At 44.1% G+C, this 15,473-nt stretch overlaps 1 protein-coding gene across 2 annotated transcripts in view; it reads left to right on the forward strand.

Moving 5' to 3' along the window:
* LARGE1 (LARGE xylosyl- and glucuronyltransferase 1) overlaps positions 1-15,473 on the forward strand; it is a 514,791-nt gene that overhangs the window by 217,603 nt on the left and 281,715 nt on the right. For both annotated transcript variants that reach the window (XM_012801262.2, XM_023509378.1), the window contains exon 4: positions 13,234-13,535. In XM_012801262.2, coding sequence (XP_012656716.1) covers positions 13,234-13,535 — 302 coding nt within the window. The remainder of the gene's footprint in view (positions 1-13,233; positions 13,536-15,473) is intronic.

Here is a 15,473-nt window from a genome sequence, read left to right on the forward strand (position 1 = left end):
TTGAAGTACCTGGGTTTTCTTTTTTTTTCTTTTTTTTTTTTTTTTTGAGACAGAGCCTCAAGCTATCCCCCTGGGTAGAGTGCCGTGGCATCACAGCTCACAGCAACCTCCAACTCCTGGGCTCCAGCGAGTCTCCTGCCTCCGCCTCCCAAGTAGCTGGGACCACAGGCGCCCACCACAATGCCCAGCTATTTTTTGGTTGCAGCCATCATTGTTGCTTTTTTGGGCGGGCCTGGGCTAGATTCGAACCCACCACCTTAGGTGTATGTGGCTGGCGCCTTAGCCACTTGAGCCACAGGCGCTGAGCCAAGTACCTGGGTTTTCAAGTCACCTCTCCACTTCTGGGTGTGATGGCTTTTCTCTGTTAGGGTCTCCTTTCCTGTGGGGGGAGGGGGAGAAAGATGTGCTGCTCTGTAATTTTCCTCCTCAGGAGCCAAGATAAGTGTCATTCCAGAGATAAGCCCATCAGTGATGCTGTTTGCATTTCCTTCTGGCTTGTTCTTTGGGGCTGAAGCTTTTTGATCGGCAGGTGCAAAGATTCAGTGTCAGGAATATAAGAGGAGGATAGATGCCTTCTTTTTGGAGAAACTCATAACTGTTCCATCCTCCAGTGAAACAACCCAGGTGTGTGTGTTGGCGAGGGTGTGTGTGCAGGCGTGCACCGGGCCCGGTAATCACAGCCCTTACAGACACGATTGCCGTGGAATGCTTCCTTCTCAGAGCTGGAGAGAGAGGTCTCTTCTGTGAGCTCTGCATTTCCACAAATGGCATATTTTGGGATGTGGGGCTTATTTCTGCTGAATATCTGGCTTGATTAGCCTGGAGAAGCACTTGCAAAGCAGGCGGGAGCCCCGCCCCACCCAAACCTCCCGGTGGTGTGTGTACAATCAGGAAGTGCATTCTCCCTCCCATGGTGGCTTTGGAGGGGAGTTTGCTTTACATATGCAAATGCAAGCCCCAAGTTTCACTTAATAATTATCAGCTGGAGAGTCTATTGATGAGCAGCTGAAGCTACTCATGGGGAGAGAAAATGTGAGTTAACCACATCCTGGCCACCCCAGAGCCTCAGAGCAGCCCCTGAATCCTCTGGGGGACTGCAGAGAAAGGCCTCTGGCTCCCCCTGTCCTTCACTTCTTCTGTCTGGCCCAGTCTTCCTGACCTCTGTGTTACCCTGTGTGCACCTTTCCCCTGCCCCTGCCTCCTTTCTGTTGTCTGGGCTGCAGAAAGCTGAATAGACCTGTCTAGCAGCGGGATTGCTTACGGCTTTGGCACTGATGGCCGCACACACTTCCGGCAGTAGCTCTTCTGCTTTTGGAAGGACACAGGGGGACTCTGAGTGTCCAGGGTGTCCAGATTGAGACGTCGGGAGCTTGCCTTCTTTCTGGCTTTCCCTTTTCTTTCTTCACCATCCGCACTCACCTTCTGAGTGCACGATAGTATATATATATACACACACACACTACTGTTTTACTGAGTTCAGCTGTTAAAAACGGTTTCTTGGAGGTTTAAGTATTCATTTAGTATTTATTTTTCTGCAGGCAGTTCTTTCCTGACTCTGGTTGAGTCCAGACTCCCTCTTATCTCATTCTCAAGTGTAGTGAGGGGCCTCCCAGCGTGTTACAGGGGAACACAATCTTTATTTCCCAGGAAGAGCAATTTAGAGGCTGAAGGAAAACAAAGTGTTTTGAGAATCATTGAGATCTTTTTGTTTGTTTGTTTGATTTTTAGAAATTCAGCTTTCTTTAGGGGATAGGCCCGGAGGATCCCACAGCTTAAAGCTATTCGTATTTTTAGCAGATGCCCCACCTAGGATTTTCCTTAAGGTATTAAAATGTATCTTGTGCATTTTTGTTCATTGTCACTTCCAAGTTTTACTACTTCTTTAGTTCTACACTATCCGTCACTGTGTAATTGTGGAAGAATGAATATTTAAATCACTTATCCAGTTGGGCCATTTTAAGAGATTAAAAGGTACATTTGGTGTGTTCAACCAAATATTTGGACACCTGTGGCTTAGATGGCACATCAAATTAACCATCCCAAGTCCATCCTTGTTAACCCATACACATGCTCTTAAACAAGACTTGTTTCCAAATAAAGGTAATAACAAGGCGACTATTCTACCTACTATGATGCAACTGACATGGTGCAACTGTCTTGTGTATAAACAAAAAATGCACTCTGTCGTCTTTTTTAAAAACTTTTTTTCTTTTTGTAGTAAGTCTTGGCAAGTTACTCAGGTTCAATGAGCCTCTGTGTCTGCCTCTTGAAAATGGGATGATAAAACATGCCTCAGAGAATTGGGATGATTAAATGAGCTAGTTTTGTGAGCCAAGTGACTGGTCAGTAATGGCTCCAGTCCCATCTTTGTTTGAAACCCAGTTCCCGTCATTGTCATTGACCTGTTCCAGGCATTGCTTGTAGTCACTTGTGTTCTTGTTCAGGATATACCCTGTTCTTATTCAGGATATATCTACTGAGGGCCTACTATGCATGGTTCTAAACCCTAGAGATAGCACGGTTGACAAAACAGATCCACTAAAGACTCTACTACCATTCAACTTTTATTTTTGAGACAGAGATGGGCCAATAAGAAGCAAAAGGTGAGATGTGTGCAATGGACAAGAATAAACCAGGGGGCAGAGGGAGAGAAGGACTGGGGATGCAGAGTGGGCAGGGATATATTTTAGGGGCTGGTTTACAGATTCTCTGAAGAGTGGTATTTACGCAGATCCAAAGGTGACAGCCAATAGCAGGTGGAGGGCTCCGAGGTGGGAGAGTGCTTGGTGTGCCTGAGAAATGTCTGGAAGGCTGGTGTGGCTGATACCAAGGGAGTGAAGGACCATGTTGAAGTCAGAAAGGCACTTACAACCTCCATGGAGAGGCTTGCAAGTCACCAGGGGGTGGGGATGGGAAGCCAGGAGGGCTTGAGCACAGTAGTAATGTCCTCTGATGACTATTTTTAGAGGTCACCTGGCTGAGTGATAAGTCAACAGAGTGAGAATGAGGCAGGGTGACCAACTAGGTGGATGATGGGTGATCCTGGTGAGAGGTGGCAAGGGTGGTAGGAAGAGTTTATATCCATAATGTACTTGGAAGGTAGAGCCAGCATTCAAATACATTGCCAATCACATACGTGTGGGGCATCAGGGAAGAAATTCAAGAACAAGCCCTAGATTTGGGGCATCACTGTGGGAACAATAGTGATGGAAAGGGGAACAGAACTTTGGAGGTGGCATCCAGGGCTCTTGTTGGATATGGGGGTATCAAGTGACCCTTAAGCTTCCACACTGTCATGGCCACATAAGAATGCCTATTGCTTACACCCACTGTGCCAGGCACTTGGGTAAACAAAGATGACTCAACATGATCCCTGCCTTTCCGGCACAGTGTCTGCCCCAAACAGGTGTTCCGTGAATATGTGTAGAGGGAATGCAGGTTGCGTAGACAGCCATCGCACACGGAGTCAGAGCCTCTACCTTAGTCTATATGGTGGAAAGTAGTAGGAAATCCAGTGATGGCGAAAGGAATGGAGGAGCCAGCTCTGTCCTAAGCAGGTTGGAGAAGGGTTCCTAGAATGGATTTTTCAGCAGGTGTTGAAGGGTCTGTGGTAGTTCATCAAGTGCAAAGGAAATAGCACAAATACCAACTGCCAGTCTTGTATCCAGGAGCTTAACGTTGGGCTTTTATGTGTAGGGGCTCCAGAAATCCTTCTTGGTGAAGATCGCTGGGTCACTAAGGAGTCTTCACAGGTAGAAGGTGCAACTGCAAAGTGCAGGGGATTTAAACACCAATTCCAGAAAGTCCGGAAGGGCTTGAACAAGGATCTCCTCTTGAAAAACCAATTCTCCAGGGCTCTCTGCCCTGTGAAGGGCTCCTCTGTTTGGGGCCAGGAGTTGGGATGCTGTACAGGAGGCTCCATCATCAGAGGCTTCCCCTGGGTTTACTGTATCTGGTAGCACTTCCCAGCCCCCAAGCCCACACTTCTTCTCAACATGCAGAGGAACTCGTGACTTTGGTTCCCAATGAAGTTGAGCTGGGGGTCCTTAGTTGTATTTTTCTTACTTTAATAAGGGTGTTGGAAGCATCTTCCAAAAAATATCCCAGGAGTAGGACTTGGAAGAAAATACCAATCCATCAAAAGTAGAGTTGGCAGATTTTAAGCTTAATAGGTATCAGCGCAGTATTTTACCCAAACATCTATCTTTGCCAAGTGCCCATCTTGGCAAAGTGCATTATGTCTGTCATGAGGAAGTCCTGGTAAAATCTCCTATTACACTCGCCTCCCTATCCATTTTAGTAAAACTTTATTCTTTATTTTTCATTTTCTCTCAGGGGATTGTTTAGATTTGTCAGATGGAAAGAAGGGCTGTACAGGTTTTTTGTTCCTTCTCTGATTTTCATTTCCAATGTAGATACTTGTGGGGATTAGAATATAATTTTAAGTTAAACTGATAAAGAAGGGTTGCAGACGACCGTGAAGAAAGGAAAAGAAGATTGGAAAAAGGAGGACAGTCATTTAGAGGCAAAGGGATGTCCAGGCAGGCTTTTGCTTGTGATCGCTTGTTTTTAATTTACAATTGAGCTGAGAATCGTGACATCGATTTAGGTGATGTGGCAAATCTCAGCAAAGGGATGCTGTTGAAGGAATCAGCCACCTTCACAAGAATACTTGCTTCCATTTCTACTTGAAATGTGTTAGAATATTCTATATGGCAGCTCCTCAAGCCTTTGGCGGGCTCTGTCGCTGTTGCTAACTTTAACAAATGCAAATAAATAGCTGTATTTGCCTTTGATGACTAGCTTTCTCTACCAATCTCCTTTCCTGGTTCTTTCTTTCAATCTCTCACTTGGTCTAACTATTATATAATGAGCACTGTGGGCCAGAGTTGGACGCTCATGGGAAGCATGGTTTGCATGAAACATGGCATCCTTAGAAGGTCAGGCAAAGAGTAGGGTGTCTGTATGACAAGAGGTGGCTTTGTCTCAAAGCCAGTTCATTGCATAGGTGATGAGGTATGTCAGAGGGCCCTGAGAATAGGGTGTCTGTATGACAGGAGGTGGCTTTGTCTCAAAGCCAGTTCATTGCATAGGTGGTGAGGTATGTCAGAGGGCCCTGGCATCAGTGAGGGCTGACACATCAATTTCAGGTGGAAGGATCAGATAAGAAAACTGACCAACATAGAGCCTAAAGAACATCCTCTGGACTCAGTTGTGTTTTGCATGTAATGTACCTCGTATAGTCCAAGGGCATCATTCATGAGACTACTGACCTCCACACTTAGAGAAGGATATCAAAACCTAAGTGAGTTATCTGGCAGTCCCCTTTCTCTGCAAGAGACAAACTGTCATAATTCAATTCTGCTGTAGTCTAATTAAAAACATACTCATTCCCACTTAGAAACAAATTAAGGAAATGATGGAAAGGGAATTTAGAGTATGGATGGCAAAAATGATGAAGGGAATTGAAGGAAAAGTGGAAAACCACCAAGAAATTGACCAAAAATTGACCCAAGAAGTGAATGAAAGACAGGATGAGATTAGAAAGTATATATTGGAGCTTAAAGAATTGAAGGAGATATTCAGGGAGCTTCGAAATATAGTAGTAGAGTTTCAAGAACAGAATAAATCATGGAGAGGAAAAAGTCTCAGAGCTTGAAGACAAAACTCTTGAGCTAATGGAACTAGTAAAGAAGAAAATAAAAGCAGAACAATCTCTTAGAGAACTAGGAGTCTTGACAAAATGAACAAACATACAACTTATAGGTATCCCCAGAGAAGAAGAGTGTCCTAAAGGTTTAGAAGCCCTACTGGAGGATGTCACAAAGACACCCTAAAAAGACACCCTCATGATGTAAGGTAGTCATTCTTTTAAATCTTTTCTTTTTTTTTAAAGTAAGAGTCCTTTGCTTTTCCTATAGAACTGAAATATCAGTTGTATACTACACCCCTTAAATAAGATGTCCACAGCAGTAGAGGCACTCAGAAATACCAAAAAACAGGAATGCATTGGGCTAGGGCTTTGTTGACTTTCCAGCGTACTCAAACAGCTGCTGTTTACCACTGAAATCTCTCTTCTTTCTGTAATCCAAACCAGACATTGTTGTCAATGCTCCACATTAAGAAAAAAAGAAAAATCACAGCTATCCATTTTAGTAAATGAGTATGGCCACCAAGAATGGCAATTTGAGGTTTATGGCAAGCACAGATTCATATAGTGAGAAAAGAGTAGTTTTCAACCTAGTTAGAATGGTGAATATAAAATAAAATGTAAAACCTTTGGTCACGAATCACTCCTTGTGGGTCTCTTGATGGGAACAAGATTTTAGGTACCAAAACAAGCAAACCTCATCAAAAATTTTTACCATAAAATACTATTCTCTTCCACACATGTGATTCATCACTTTGGGAATGCATTAATGGGATTTTATACGGGCTATGAATATTTCATATAAAATAACACATTTGTTGCACCGATTTAAAAAGTTAGATCAGTGGAAAAACACGAAGTCTTTTATTTTGCATGCTGTTAAAGAGAAAATTAGGAAATTCTACCATATTTCTATATCTGAATCTATAGTCAAGAGCCACATCGATGACACCCAGCTTATGCTTTGCAAAGGACAAAATCATTATGTTTGTTTACATTTATTTTTGATGAATCTACCCAACAAAGGAGATTGTGTCCAACTTGGGCATATGTCTGAAATAGCACTCAAGAAGCAGGGGGAGAAAGAAAGCTCCATTCTCAAACTTGAACACTGAAGACTACCACTAGAGCAGGTGGGGTTTTTCAGGCTCTGTAAAAAGTGATTGAAGTTAACGGGCAAAGTGTAGACAGAGGCTGATCAAAGATGGCTGGAATGTGCACCTTATAGAGCTTTCACTCCTGGGTTGATCCTTAGGATTGGGGGACGTACTCATTTCCAGAATGTTCTTCTATCATTACCCTCTAATGGCAGTTTTCTAAACTACCTGGTGACCCAAGAGAAGACCTTCAGTATGCTGTCAGGTCTATTCTGTTTTATAGAAAACAGACCACTAAGTACATTTTCTTTTGTCATGTTTGGTGACTATTTGAATGCTACTAACAAAGCCCTGCTGTCTCTCCCTAGACTCCTTGGACATCAAGGAGAAATATAATTGGCCAGGTATAGAAGCAGAAAGGCACAGCCGTCCTGCTATGAGAGCATTAGTTCAAAGACCAACTGCCTCAAACTTTCAGAACTTAGGATATTTGGCAAGAAATATTTGGAGCTTTGAAATCATTGAACCTGACGCTTCAAGGGACCCAACTGAAACTGGCATCATTGCTCATTAAGACATTTGAAGCATTTTTAGCTTACACCTAGAGATGGGCCTAGCAAATTGGTGCTAAGAATGTCTTTATATTCTTGACTTAATGAAGCTCTTTAAGACAAGGTTCCTGAAAATAATTTTTATGGAAGACAGAAGTCAGATCTCCTTCAGCCTATTCTGGCAAAATGATTCTGGGCTTCTTTCCCTGGCATCGTGGTTGCGAATTCTTTTTAAAAGCTTGTGAGGAACCCTTTTTCTTACTGCTGTTCTGTCTTTGTCAGAGATCTGTCTCCAAGGCCTTTGCTGGAGCTCAAGTTTGCTTTGGTTGCCAAGGATAACTTCCAGAAAAAAATCACTTCAGGAAATTTGGGGGTAAAACATTCTCTGTTTACCTCATAACAAATGAGTGGCCTTTGCATGTCATTACTGCCACTTTGCTCTCACAGCAGATCTGACTCCACATGTTTGGAACTTAAGAAAATGGCTCGATCTGGGCTTGTAAACTGCCTAGAATGGAAATGCTGGTGACACTTTGGCAGGCTCAGCTCTCATGTGGACATCCAGTGATCAAAACTCCAGAGAAAATAATTATGCGAGGCTTTTAAGATCAACCTGCGTTTTCTAAGTTTTTCTAAAATGACTTTGCAAAATTTATTTTGAAATTTCAAATGGCATTGAAGGAAGCATGTAATTTATGTTCAATGAAAAGGGGGGCATTGTCTAAAAAAAATAATTGCAACATCCTTAATGAATATAGCCTCATGTGGAAGAAGAGCAATTGGAAAATTCATTGGAATGAAGTGACTTGTTATTGGTCAAGAGTCAAGGAAGCTGGACAGTTAGGCAGCTGCAGCATTGGGCCCTGCTTGTGAAAAAGACTCTCATCCAGAAAGGAGGGGGATTGAGAGGAGCGAAACCCTTGGAGGAGGTAGAATGCCGGGAAATTGGGAAGGTCTTTGGTCTGGGTGGCATGATAAGACTCACTCTGAGACTCTTGGGCAAGGGAACTGGGGCCCAGCCTCAGAGCAATACTGCTCATATCAAAAGTATGACACTGCTAAGACCTTCTTTGCATCTAAGCCAAAGAATCTGGAGAAATGCCTAAGCTAGAATTTTTCAACCTTGACTACACATGAGAATCCCTTGGAAGTAGCTACTTTTAAAAATTCTGATCCCTAGACTCCCACGTCCAGAGATGGTGAGCTAATTCATGTGGGGTGGGCCCTGTGTACATCAGCATTTAAGTTTCCCAAGCGATTGCAATGGTAGCCAGGCTTAAGGGACTAGGGGGTGAAGTAGGAGCAACCACCACCACAAATTATTATAGTGGACTCCTTTGGAGAGGAGTGAATAGAAGACAGTCTGGTTTGGTGCAAAAAGAACTGGTGGTCTGGAGCTTAGGAGACTGAGATCAAGACTCTCCTCCGTTTGTTGCTGGGATGACATTGAATAAGTGAAATCATGTGTCTATTTTTTTTTCATTAGTCAAATAGTAGTGAGAACACCCACTTCATTACAGTGTTGCATAAATTAGGATGAGGCAACACCTACGCAGCTTCCCAGGACATGTACTCAGGAGTTGCTGATCAAGGGTTTGTTGAATGTGATCGATGACTTTGAAGTAGACGGAGTTGTTTCTGTACCTCGTCAAACCACACAGGAGCAGAAATAGGACTGAAGGACGTTTTCCACAGCACCTGTAAGGCAAGAACCCAGAGAGGTGGGGGTGGGGAGAGGCTAAAGGAGGAGACTGGTGTAATATTTTAAGATGAGACTCCATAAACAATGGCCGCAAACTATGCCAAATCCAGCCCACCACTTGTTTTTGTAAATAAAGTTTCACTGGAGCACAGCCACATCCATTTGTTGTGTATTTCTGTGGCTGCTTTTATGCTCTAAGTGTAGACGGCGCAGTCTGCAAAGTGGACCGTGATTGACTGGCTGGGTGTTTACAGAAGAAGTTTGATGACCCCTGTTTTAGGATAAAATGAAAAGCCTTGGCTTGGGATGAGGCGTTAGAAATAAAATGAGACGAGCAAGTGCTTCAAACATCAGGAAGGAAGAATTGGCAGGCCTCGGTGACAGATTGTACGTAGGGAGGTTTTGCCATATAAAGGTTAGAGATGTGGTGTTTTTATCACGGGTGGACGGAATGATGCAGGGGGACAGCTTTCCTGAAATCTGAGGATGAGGTTTTGGTTTCCTGGACTAGAGAGAGCTGGGTCTGTCACCCTGGATGTCCTGAGCCCCTTCATGGAAGGCTGTGGCCCTGCTGGGGTTCATGAGCCCCACGGTTCTGTTCATTCAGTACCCCGTGCACATCGCCAGCACTCTGGAGAGATCCAGAGATGCACACACACACACACACGCAGATGGATCGAAATCATCACTGAGGACGTTTTGGATGGCGAGTCCCTCATCTCTGTCACCGCGCTGCATGGAGGTTGATTTTCAATTTACCTTCTTTGTTCTGAATCTTAGATGTTTTGATTCTTAATTCAGAACATTCATCTTGAGTGGATTCAGAGATTTAAATTCGATGATAAATTCTTGTTTGTTGAGAAGTTTTGGAGGGTGGAGGAAGATGTTGTCAGCTAAGGTTTGGAATAATGTCTTGTTTGACATTTTTAAACTCAAAGTGGGCTGAACTGCAGATCAACACTTGTACACGTTACGTGACAGAAAGATGCAGTCTGGGTATGAATAGACTGTGTATATATACATGTAAGTAAACCTGGAAGGCAGGGGAACAGAGAGGAGGAAGGAAAGGGGGCTTATCAACAAAGGGTCCACTGTTGCCCTCATGCGTCCTGCCTGCAGGTCTAGAGGGGTGAGGCTGAGAGAAGAAAAGGAAACTTGGAGTATTTTCTCTGCTTAGGCCTGATGCTAGGCAATCTGTACAAACACACACATACATGCATACACATACACACATGCCCACGCCCCCGTTTTACAGATGGAGACAACAAGTCACAACAAAGTTAAGTACTTTGCTGAAGGTTACTTACTACAATTCAGACTCAGCTCTGTCTTGTTCAGAATCCCTTACTCAGAACTACTCTGCTTGATCGGTTTGCTTTTCTTGGTTATCTCTCCATCCTCCCCTGGAGTTTCATTTTATAATGGTGGTTTAAGATGTGGCACACATTTTTGTAAATGCCTTTTCTAAGTTCTAGATGTCAATCCTTTTTTGAATTCCTCTTCAAATGCTTCTTAAATATAGGAAATGTGCCAGGCCCTGGGGATAGAGGTTGGGTAAGGGGCTGGGCCACTCAAAGAGTGATACATCCACCATTGCTGTCCCAGTATTAGGGTTATCCAGAGAAACAGAACCAATGGTGTATGCGTATGCACCTATGTTTATTGTAAGGAATTGGCTTACGTGATTATGGAGACTGACAGTTCCCAAGATCTGCAGAGCAAGGTGGAGAGGATTAGCAATGAGGCCAGTGTAGTTGTATTATAATCAGCAATACAACTGGAACATAGTTTCAACTTTAGTCTTAGTTTGTGCATCTGTAATAGGGGTAACTACCGTGTTTCCCTGAAAATAAGACACTGTCTTATATTTATTTTTTCTCAAGAAGACACACTAGGGCTTATTTTCAGGGGATGTCTTATTTTTATTAAGTATAATACAACAATCTACATTTTCAAATACAGTTAAGTCATCTTCTTCTGGAACCCAACAGGGGGAGCCAACCTTGTTGGTAGGACTGGTGCTAGTGATGTGTGAACTCCTTTCCCCTAGCTGTTCACACATGCACAATAGGATGCCTGTGACTGCGGTTACCACACACGCACCTGTGCAAGTGCGAATGGCTTGGAGAAAGGAGCTGTGGCTGATAAAAGGTATTCCAGTCTTCCGTTCTGCTCTGCTCTGAAATACAGGGCGTGGCTATGTAGATAAGCTGCATAGCCATGCCCATCACTAGGTCTTATTATGGACTAGGGCTTATATTTAATAAATGCATAGAAATCCTGCTAGGGCTTATTTTGGGGGTAGGTCTTATTTTCAAGGAAACACAGTATTGCCACCTCCTTGTGCTGTGATGACACCGAAGATATTATCCGTATGAACTATCTGGCATGGTGCAGATCCATAACAGATGCTGCAGAAAGTGCAGGGTTCTACCTTCCATCCTTCTGATGCAAACTGATGTTCATCATGACCTACTCCTGCTCGGAGGGGCGATGTTAGTTGAAAAAACACAATTGCTATTAGCTGCCTATTCTTTTTCATTCTCAGTGCAACTGATTTGGTTTTACCAAACAGGGAGACAGGTTTTGAAAGCTGGGGATGGAGTTTGGAAGTGGCCAGCTCAGTGACAATGCCACCCTAATCAACCAGTCATTTTATCTCCACTACCGTGTTTGATTCATGGTCCTAGCCAGTGGAATTCAGTGAGTCGTATTTGTTGCATTGATAGGAGAGGATCAGGAGCTTAGGCACTTAACCTCAAGGTGAGAAGAGGAGGGAAAAAGGAGTCATATTTGTTAAGGCCCAAAGATGCGTCAAGAAGCCCCTGGCATAGGCCAACACAGCACAGGCTGCACGGACAGCACAGGTGAGACATGCAGGGTATAATTCATCACATTGTTTGATCCCCAAGTTTTATGAGTCACAGAGACTCTCTGGGACAGTTTGGAAGCTCAGTGGGGTTTAGACAGGAAGGAGAAAAATGGAAGTCTGGAAAAAAGAGGAATGATTTTTTGACAGATGGCTGAGAAAGGATGATTTTGTAGAAAAGTGACTTTTTTTGGCTTGGTAACCCCTGAGGCAGCTGCAAGTTTAGCTGGATCCCAGGATTTCTGCAGAGTAGGGACAAAAGAATTGATAGCTTGGAGTTTGCCTTGTGTCACGCGGACTTTTCAACAGTAAGCATGCATTGAGGACCTATGCTAATTATCCTGGGGAGTTGACGTTTTTTACATTAATAACTTTTTTCAAATAATTGGCTCTCTGGACAGCTGATTAGGAAAGTTTACTTAAGTGGAGATGGCAGAGGCTCAGGCCTACGAGAATAGTGTGTGTGTGTGTGTGTGTGTGTGTGTGTGTGAATTCTGGCACATGATTCTGGTTGTGTGACTCTGAAAGACCTGCATGCCCACTTCATACCTCTGTTTTTATCACAGGATTGTGTGATTATTAACACAGAATGTTGCTGGCACTTAGTTTAATGATAATAGTTTTTCGGGGAAAACTCTGAGACTGGTCATGCTTCTCCTTTCTTCTTCCTTGTGACTCCCTTTTTTTATTTTTAGCATTAATACACCTTCCAACATTTATCAGATATTATGATTGGTTACTACGATGACAAGTAACTCAACTTTTGCCCTCATTGAACTCCCAGTCTTCAGAGGAAACATTTAGTAAACCAATTACTAAATACAATATGACAGATTCTATAGGAATTTGCTGAAGGATATTTTGCCAGCAAGTGGAGGAAGGTTTCCCTTGGGAGGTGATGCTTTTAAAACAGGGTTTTGAAGGATACCTAGGAGTTCACATAGGAAGAGCTCAGCAAACTTAGGTATTATTGCTTTTCCTTTTACTCCTTCTTCTTCTCTTTTGCTGTCCTCCACTCCTTTCTTTTTCTCTGTCCCTCTTCCCCGTCCTGTTCATAATCCTTTGTTGTTAAGAACATCTACCTAGAAATAAGCCAAGCAAGGACAGAAGACAGTGCATTTAATTAGGAACAATTTTATCATGATTGTCTTCTCTAAAAAGCATATTAGTTTTTAATCACCATAGTAAGTCATTCCACCTTTGTTCCAGGTTCAATCTGGAGGCATTAATTTGTAACACCTGCTTTCCCTTAAAAACGGAGGGTGCGAGGAGCCTTGCTCTGTGGTAATGGAGGTCTGGGGTACTTGGGAGGCCGGGGGCACGGGTCACCTCGGTTAACTCTTCCCTGGTCTTTGCACCCTCAGATGGGAAGCCGGTGTCTCTGTCTCCGCTGGAGTCCCAGGCGCACAGCCCCAGGTACACTGCCTCCAGCCAGCGGGAGCGCGAGAGCCTGGAGGTGCGCATGCGCGAGGTGGAGGAGGAGAATCGCGCCCTCCGCAGGCAGCTCAGCCTGGCCCAGGGCCGGGCCCCGGCGCACCGCCGTGGCAACCATTCCAAGACCTACTCCATGGAGGAGGGGACTGGAGACAGCGAGAACCTCCGGGCTGGCATCGTGGCAGGCAACAGCTCCGAGTGTGGGCAGCAGCCAGTCGTGGAGAAGTGCGAGGTAAAGGGCACCTGCAGCCCGGGGTGGGGTGGGGGGGCTGCCCTCAAAGTCCTGTTTCCCCTCAGCCCTGGCAAATGTCTCTTGGTTCTGCAGAGCCAGGTGCCTGGACTGAGCTGGCATTCTTGACTGGCCAGCGTTTGAATCTGGCTTCCTCCCTGCCTTGTCTGAATGGCCTGGGAAGTCGGTTGGCTTCTCCAAGCCTCAGTTTTCCCACCTGAAAAACGGAGATAAGAAGGCCTAAGGCCCAGAGATACTAAGAGGAGCTAAGTGATGGAACCTACCGCTTGTGTCTTCCTAGTTCATTTTGACATGTGCAGGGTTATTACACCTAGTCGTCATCCCTGGGGAATGTGTGTGTGTTTGCGTGGGGGAGGAGGTAGCTGTTCTTAGACTATAGTGTGAATGGTGCACTTGAAGTTGTGGCCCTGTTGGGAAGTTCCCTTGGGCCTCATTGTCACTTCACCCTACCAACAGCCCCTGTAGTCCAGAAGCAGAGACTCATTGCTTAACTGAACAGTAATTGGAACTTTTTTGGCTTTAAATATCATTTCCTCCCTTTTAGAGTATGGCTGTCTTTTGTAGCAACTCTTTGGAAATTTGGAGCACTTTTCAATTCTCTGTTGCCCCTGCCACCCTCGCAGGCTTGCATCCAAGCTTATGTGTGCATCAAAAATACACAAAAACATTCACACTCATTTTCCACTTCTTCCCTTTTTTTGCCATGGAGAGAAATTAGAGCATGCCTGTTAAGAGCAAGGCCTTTTGAGACACACACAGGACAGAGTTCCTATCCCAGCCTCAGTAATTTCTGGAATATTTGTCAGAATTAAATGGGATGATGGTATTAAGCCATGAGTAGTGCCTGGTGCATGTTCCATTTTCAAAATTATGGGTAATTTTTTATTATTTTTGTTAAATATCGATATTACCTGCTGTTTCTTTTTACCATTTCCTGGAATAGAGAATGTTAGACTTCAAACGCCCTGACGAGAGAGGACACTGCAAACTGTTCTACGCTGTTCATCCGAGTGGGATCCTTAGTGATATTGGTGACACTACCCAGAATGTCACTAAGGAATCGTGGGCTCCTTCCGCGATGATGGATGAGTTCAGTGGTGAGGGAGGAGACGTCAGGCGATCTCAGGGAACCCCTGTGGAGAGCAGGCTTTCTCATGGTTTCTCAAGCCGGGCTGAGGAGTGGATTGGCAGAGAAGCGTAGGAAGGCAGATAGAGGACATCCAAGGAGGAAGACCTCATGTGAGTAGCAAAACTGTGAGACAGAGGTGTTGTCATAGCAGGAAAGAATTCAGGACCCAGTGAGTTTGGTCACTCGGCTAAGCCTAGAGAACCTGGCCAGGGAAAAGCGGAGCGATTGCACTTCGTTTGTTTATTCATTCTACAGACGTTTATCGTACCCCTGGTATGTATCTCATGCTATTCTGTGTGTGGAGAAATAGCAGTGAAGAAAAAAGACAAAAGTCTCTTTCTTATTCTCCTTTGTTTGTAGTGGAAGTTTGGAGAAGAGATAACAAAAACATAAAGAAATAGAAATGGGAGGGTATGATAAGTGCTGCACATTTATTCAGCCCCGACTACATAGGCCAAGCCCACTTTCCTTTAATCTTTAACAACCATTGTCAGTGGTTTCTATTACTTAACATCTCTATTTTTACATCTCTGGAAACGGAGACTTAGTGTGGTTAACAAAGTCCCTTTGTCTAGGCTGCTCTGGGGACGGCCCTCATTTGGGAAAATTCTCTTCTTGTCTTAGCAAAGTCTTGTTTGATTTCTTGCAGATTTTCTTGTAGTAGGTCACAGCCATGTTGGTAGCGTAGAGTGAGATGGCCCAGGGTGAGGAAGTTTTTTTTTTTTTTCCCCCCCAACAAGTATAACGCATATTTACATTATTATGACTCAGGCCAACCTACAGAACTAAAA

This window comes from Otolemur garnettii, unplaced genomic scaffold (genome assembly GCF_000181295.1).
Source record: "Otolemur garnettii isolate 467f Iridium unplaced genomic scaffold, OtoGar3 scaffold00007, whole genome shotgun sequence".
Lineage (NCBI taxonomy): Eukaryota > Metazoa > Chordata > Mammalia > Primates > Galagidae > Otolemur > Otolemur garnettii.